At 40.5% G+C, this 7,044-nt stretch overlaps 1 protein-coding gene and 1 pseudogene across 2 annotated transcripts; one reads left to right on the top strand and one right to left on the bottom strand.

Annotated features, from left to right (window-relative positions):
• The first annotated feature begins 1,728 nt into the window (after positions 1-1,728).
• LOC111776761 (DNA glycosylase superfamily protein) lies at positions 1,729-4,201 on the top strand. Its single transcript, XM_023656108.2, has 5 exons — positions 1,729-2,365; positions 2,456-2,513; positions 3,049-3,132; positions 3,217-3,352; positions 3,433-4,201. Exons 1-5 carry the CDS (start codon positions 1,780-1,782, stop codon positions 3,748-3,750), a joined length of 1,182 nt encoding a protein of 393 aa, XP_023511876.2. The 5' UTR covers positions 1,729-1,779; the 3' UTR covers positions 3,751-4,201.
• Positions 4,202-5,141: 940 nt separating this feature from the next.
• Positions 5,142-6,830, bottom strand: LOC111777066 (aspartic proteinase NANA, chloroplast-like; annotated as a pseudogene). The gene is made up of 2 exons (XR_015412143.1): positions 6,160-6,830; positions 5,142-5,992 (listed from the first exon to the last, which is right to left on the bottom strand). The product of XR_015412143.1 is annotated as an aspartic proteinase NANA, chloroplast-like (transcript).
• Between the last annotated feature and the right edge of the window lie 214 nt (positions 6,831-7,044).

Below are 7,044 nucleotides of genomic sequence, written 5' to 3'. Positions count from 1 at the left end.
TGCTCTCTTATTCAATCGATGTGGGATCATACTATTAGAAATCACGTCTCACCACAATGGTATGATATTGTCCACTTTGAGCATCGAACGATATGCCAGCCTTCTCGTTGTTCCCCAAAGGAAGTAGACACGAGGCGGTGTGTTAATACGGACGCTGGGCTCCGAACAGGAATAGATTGTGATGTCTCACATTGGTTGGGGAAGAGAAAAAAACACTTTTTATAAGGGTGTGGAAACCTTCCCCTAGCAGACGCGTTTTAGAATCTTGAAGGGAAGCCCAAAAGGAAAAACCCAAATAGGATAATATCTGCTAGCGGTGGATCGTGCATAGTAACAAAAGGTTTTACCGTTTAATAGTATATATTATATTTACAAATGATTCACTTTCACAACATCTAGTAAAGAATTATATTAAGTGTAGAAGTAAGTAATAGAAGTATGAAAAGATAAAAAGTAATAAAGTTTTATCTTTTAGATGCCGTGAGGAGACGGGCAACAGTTAAAAAAAAAAAGTACAAAGGGATAAAATAAAATTTAACCGACCATGAAAACTTTAAATTACCTAATTTTTCAATAAAGTCATCAATAATAAAGCTATTTTTATTTTTCTTTTGTATAAATAAATAAATTCAAAATTACAAAAAATACATTTAATTCTTCATTTACTACCCTTTTCCCCTTAAAATCATATAAATCTTCACAATAATTATATTTTTTTCATATTTAACACGTCATTAAATAATAAAATTTAAAGAAAGAGGGACACAGAAAGTCCCGAGCATAGAAAAAAAAAGTGAAGGAATTAGAATCATACACAGGTAAAAAGGTAAAAAAGTGAAGTTAAATAATGGGTCATTTTCATCCATAGGTACATTCCTTATCCACGACTCTTTGCCCTATTTCATGCCCTTTAGGTTTCGGGTTGGATTGAATGTGATTGAAATTTATACATACAAATAATTGCGAAAAAGTTGACGCCCTAACTCCCCCAAGTGATCGTCTCCCATTTTCCATAACAAAAGTAGGGCCATCCCTATCTTCACTTCCATATAGTGTCAAAAAGAAAATCGATTAGTTTAGTTATAATCATGCTTAATTAACTTAATAACCAAGATAAAGATTTTTCAAATCTTATAGGTCTTGACTTTATTAAATTATTAATATTCCACTAGGTTTTTACAGTTACCTCTACTTAGGTTAGATATTAAAAGATTCCACTAGGTTTTTACGCCTAACTTACATATTCGACTGGGATTTTACGCTAATTAAAGATTATAAACCTATACATAAAAAAATTTTAAACGGTTGAAGATTATTATTCAGAATGAGTCCCACATTGACTAATTCAGTGGAAGATCACATGTTTATAAGTGAGGAATACTATCTCTAACTCCAAAGTAAAGTCATGAAAGCTTATACTCAAAGCGAATAATATTATATTATTATGGAGATTATATGTTTTAAATATTTAATTGATGGTTATATATATATATATATATTTATTAATTTTAAAAAATTAAATAAGAAAGAAAAAAAAGAAGTTAAGGGTAAAAATGGAAAGAGGGAGAGGGGCGCGTCATTGTCATCCTCGTGGCGTAGTTCCCAAAAAGCGATGCCCCTCACTTGAGGCTGTAATCTGTATGGAAGACCAAACCAAAACGCACCGTTTTGCCCTTCATTCTCTCTCCTCCAATTCCTTTATAAAACCCCTCTCTCTCCCTTTCCCTCTCTCTTCACTAATTCCCATTTCTCTCCCTCTCTCTCTCTAAAAGCAGAACGATGTGTCGTTCGGAGCAGGCCTTGGAAGCCACCTCTGTCGTCGTTGATTCCAAATTCACCGCCCGGCCCGTCCTTCAACCTACCGGCAACCGTGTCCTCGACCGCCGTAATTCCCTCAAAAAACCCCCTTCCGCCGCCGTCTCCCCTACCTCCCCCAAGTCCAAATCGCCGCGTCCTCCGGCCACCAAGCGAGCTAATGACACTAACCCCATGAACTCCAGCTCTGACAAGATTCTAATTCCGGCCGCTGCTCTGTCTCGCCCCAAGGCTGCCTTGGATAGGAAGAAATCAAAAAGCTTCAAATTGGCTGGAAATGGGAATGTTGTGATTTGTGATAATGTTGCAGGTGGTGGTGGATTTGAGGTTGCGTCCTTGAGCTACGCTTCTTCGTTGATTACTGACTCGCCGGGAAGTATCGCCGCCGTGAGAAGAGAGCAGGTGGCTCTGCAACAGGCGCAGAGGAAGATGAGAATTGCCCATTATGGAAGATCTAAATCTGCCCGGTTTGATAAAGTTGTTCCTATTGATTCTAAAATTAAACCCGCCGTTGAAGATCGGAGATGCAGCTTCATCACTCCCAATTCAGGTACCAATTATGTTTTTTTTTAAATTTCCCCTGTTTATGATATTCATAAATTCAGTTTAATTCAATTCAATTATCTCTTTCCCTTTATAGATCCCATTTATGTTGCTTACCATGATGAAGAATGGGGCGTCCCTGTTCATGATGACAAGTGAGTTTCTCTCTCTCTCTCTCTCTCCCTCTCCGACTCTGTTTCTCTCTCATTCTCTCTCTCTCCGACTCAGTTTCTCTCCCTCTCTCTCCGACTCTGTTTCTCTCTGTCTCTCTCTCCGACTCTGTTTTTCTCTGTCTCTCTCCGCCTCTGTTTTTCTCTGTCTCTCTCCGCCTCTGTTTTTCTCTGTCTCTCTCCGCCTCTGTTTCTCACTGTCTCTCTCCGCCTCTGTTTCTCTCTGTCTCTCTCTCCGACTCTGTTTTTCTCTGTCTCTCTCTCCGCCTCTGTTTTTCTCTGTCTCTCTCTCCGCCTCTGTTTCTCTCTGTCTCTCTCTCCGCCTCTGTTTCTCTCTCTCTCTCTCCGACTCTGCTTCTCTCTCTCTCTCCGACTCTGTTTTTTTTTCTCTCTCTCTCTCTCTCTCTTCGACTCTGTTTCTATCTCTTCTCCATCGGATTAAAGTCAAATTTAATATAATTAAATGAAGTTTACTACATAATCCATGAATTTGAGTACTGAATTCTGGAATTGAACACAGAATGCTGTTTGAATTGCTGGTTCTAAGCGTGGCCCAGGTGGGTTCGGATTGGACTTCAATTTTGAAGAAACGCCAAGATTTCAGGTACTATAAACAACAATTTCCTTCAATTTATTCATTTGTGTTCTTATAAATTCACTAATTTAATTAATGTTCTTCGTTGCCCAGAAATGCATTTTCAAGTTTCGTTGCAGAAACGGTGGCCATTTTTTCCGACAAACAGATGCTATCAATCAGCTCGGAATACGGCATAGACATTAACAGAGTCCGAGGAGTCGTCGACAACGCTATCCGAATCCTCGAGGTAAATGAGAATTAAATATTTCAAATCAAAACCCATTGACTTAGTGGTCAACCCCAATTAATTAATATTTTTAATTACAGATTAAGAAGGAGTTTGGATCATTCGACAAATACATTTGGGGGTTTGTGAACAACAAGCCGTTTTCACCGCAGTACAAATCCGGCCACAAAATTCCGGTGAAGACATCAAAATCAGAGACCATAAGCAAAGACATGATCAGACGAGGTTTCCGGTCGGTCGGACCAACCGTCCTCCATTCCTTCATGCAAGCCGCCGGTCTGACCAACGACCATCTGACCAGCTGCCACAGGCATCTCCACTGCTCCATAACCGCCGCCGACCGTCGCGCTCCGGCGGTGGTAGTGGAGGAGACAACGACGGCGTCTGAAACTGTGTAGAATTGATTCGAGAATTTAATTAACAAGACAAAAAGAAAAAGTGGTAACCTTTACGAGGAGTCAGTCGATCAACGATGATTTTATTGCTAATTAACTAGATAACCTTTTTTTTGTTTTTGTTTTTTTGTGGGGTTTGTGTATATTAATGTCTATATATAAATAGACTTGTAAGTGAGAGAGAACAAAAAAATTAAAGAAAAAAAGAGATTGTGGGGTTGTGAATTAGTGTGGTTTTTTTTTTTTTTTTTTTTTTTTTTTTTGTTGTGGGGATTTTAGTGAAAATGCTTTGTATGATTAGAAGAAGAAAAAAAAAAAAGAAAAAAAAGGAGACAGACAGCATGTGCTTGTGCAATTGGGAGGCAATGGCATGTGGGTCTGTCAGTTTGCTTTTGTGTACATTCCCATGTGATCCATCCAAATTTCAAAACATTATTAATCATTATTATTATTATTATTTTGTATTTTATGTTTTTTTTTCACAACAGCCTGTTGCTTTGCTTTATTCACAAGGAGCAAGACCAGACAGCTTCACCCATACCCAACTTTGCTTCCTTCAAACCATCCCTCAATGTCTCTCATATCTCCACATTGATCGAATAGATAAACAAGTGTTATTGAGGACGCTAGGCCTCAAAAGGGTCAAGTGAGGATACTATGCCTCAAAAAGGGCGAGGACGTTAGGCCTCAAAAGGGTCAAGTGAAGACACAGGGCCTCAAAAGGGGTGGATTGCGAGGGCCTCAAAAGGGACGAGAACGTTAGGCCTTAAAAGAGTCAAGTGAGGACACTGGGCCTCAAAATGGTCAAGGGTTAGCGAGGGAAGCTAGGCCTAAAAAATGGTGGATTGTGAAGGCGTCAAAAGGGGCGAGAACGTTAGGCCTCAAAAGGGTCAAAGTGTTAGCGAGGAACGCTAGGCCTCAAGAGGGGTGGATTGTAAGATGAGGTCCCATTCATTTGGAGAACAAGCCAAGCCGAAACATTCTTTTATAAGGGGTTAGAAACCTTTCACTCGGTTACAATTGAATAATTGGATTCTTATCTGAATTCGGGTAACATAACAATATAATAATAATAATAAAAAAAAAAAAAGAAAAAAAAAAGATGAAAAATGAAGTGTATTGATTTGATGGATATAAGGTGATCATGTGAGGTGTGAGCTGTTCCGATTGTTAAAAAGGCAAAACCTTTTGTTGAACCCAAATGAAGATAGGAATCTTAGCATGTGCTCAACCTCTCTCCCTATCCCCCTTTTAGGGGTTTTATGAGTTGTTAAATAAATAAATAAATAAATAAATAAATAAATAAATAAATAAATAAATAATTTAATTCAACTATGAAATTACCAAAAAAAAATATATATATATATATTTGAAGCCCAAAAGGGAAGTGGGACACAAAAAGTGATTATTTATTATTGAAAGAATGTTTTGTATTTGGATAATCTAATAATAATAATAAGCAAAAAGAAAATAACTTTAGGAAATTTTGCTGAAGAATATTGCCGATGATATTGGTGTCTGGAAAAGGAATAGAAGTGAAGCCAAGACACAAGATATCGTCCACCTTCACAATGTAGCTTTTGGGCGGCGGCTCGAACACCACCCCCTTCTCCAAATGGAATCGAAGCTTGGGGGCCATTTCATGGGAGTATTCGGTGTTATTGAAGCAATAAGCGAAGGGATCCGCAAGGATTTGCTGGAATTTCTTCAGCTTTTGAACCATGGCTTCTATGAACACGTCGAACGCGGGTGCGGTGAGCATCCTGAGACTGGTTCCGGAGTCGAGAATGGTGCCGCCACCTTTCTGGATGTCTCAAACGCGGGGAGGGATGTTGAGCGTGACTCCGTCGATAGAGATTCCGATGAGCCCCACGCCGTAGTAGCTGTTGAAAGCGTCGCCGAGGTGGAGGTTGATGAAGGTCATGTTGCCGACTGGAGCAACAGAGAGGGGTTCGGCGGGGGGTAGCCTAGGATGAAGTAGCTGGTGGCGCTGTGGTGGCTGAGATGGTCGATGAGGCAGTAGGAGAAGCCACCGCCGTTTTTGTCTAGAGCGGCTCTGTGGGCGAAGGAGTGTGCGCCAGTTCCTAAGCCAAGGATGCCGTCGACTCCTTTCAACTGCATTGCATTGAACAGTTCGGTGCAGCCGATTAGAGTATCATGGAGCTGTTTCTCCTTTCCGTTTGTGAGGCCTACGGTTACCGTCTCGTTTGCGAACAATCCCGTCGCAGCCCCTCCTCCTATGTAGCTATTTCACACTCCAAATAAAAAATATAACTCAAATTCATCTCAAATTGAATCTAATTCCTCTCAAATTGAATGGAATTCATCTCAAATTGAATGGAATTGCGCAGAAACAGACTCTGATTCGTAGGATTAGGATTTCATAGCTAAACCCTAATTCTTCGCACATACCTGTAATCATAGACGCAAGGGTTGGAAGGAACTTCACAATCCGGGATGGCGAAGAGTAGTTGGAGATCACCGAGGCAGAAATCTGAGCCGCAGGTAATCAATTTGAAAGAGGATGAATGATTCGCTAAAAACGGATGATCGAATTTCACTTTGTGTTCAACACGGCTCTTATGATGAGCGTGGGCGGTGCAATTTCCCAAGCACCGCCGATATCTACATTTCAACCAGGTTAGGTCACTCCCGGTGTCCACAATCAACAAAAATTTCTGCGGCGGCGTTCCGACTCTGAACTGAACAAAATAGTTCCAAAATCGAAGCCTGAGCTTATTTTCAGTTGTATCGGTGTAGATGACGGCATAGGAAGCTGACGATCCGTCTTGCTCATTTTCATCGATGTGGAGATTGAGCGTTGGCGGTTGTGGTCGTGCTCGTGAATATCTCTGAAGCGATCGGTGCTTCCTAGACTCCTCCGTTCACCATAAAGCTTCTCCTGAACATGTGGATGGTGGCGATGCATCACATCCAGCTTCACCATCGGCATCCCTGATGGTGGTGGTGGTTGTTGTTCATCGCCGCCGAATGCGACGTGAACAGAGAGAAAGAAATTGAAGAAAAAAAAAAAAGATTAAAAGAGGTGAAATAGCCGACATTGGATTCGTGTAACCTAACATACAAACATGAACGGAGACTGTAATGTCAGAGAGATGGAGCAATAAAGAAAGCGGCGGCAATGGCGGACTTATAAATCGAAGAAGCTTACAATTTTGGAGTGCCCATTAATGGCGTTTCCTCTCTCCCTTCTTTTGTAATAACAAACTAACTGCCCCATCAATTACAGCCCCGCGACCATATCTTCTCTTTTTTTGTACTTTTTTCTGTTTCCAC

Source organism: Cucurbita pepo, chromosome 16 (genome assembly GCF_057944985.1).
Source record: "Cucurbita pepo subsp. pepo isolate OVF chromosome 16, ASM5794498v1, whole genome shotgun sequence".
Taxonomy (NCBI): Eukaryota; Viridiplantae; Streptophyta; class Magnoliopsida; order Cucurbitales; family Cucurbitaceae; genus Cucurbita; species Cucurbita pepo.
The sequence above is the reverse complement of the archived record's forward strand: the minus strand, read 5'-3'. Positions and strand labels throughout refer to the sequence as shown.

Excerpts from the sequence above, each read along its gene's own strand:
- LOC111776761 (XM_023656108.2), top strand. The coding sequence starts at position 1,780 with ATGTGTCGTTCGGAGCAGGCCTTGGAAGCCACCTCTGTCGTCGTTGAT. Across the intron at positions 2,514-3,048 it reads GTCCCTGTTCATGATGACAA|AATGCTGTTTGAATTGCTGG; the intron begins GTGAGTTTCTCT and ends AATTGAACACAG. Across the intron at positions 3,353-3,432 it reads ACGCTATCCGAATCCTCGAG|ATTAAGAAGGAGTTTGGATC; the intron begins GTAAATGAGAAT and ends TTTTAATTACAG.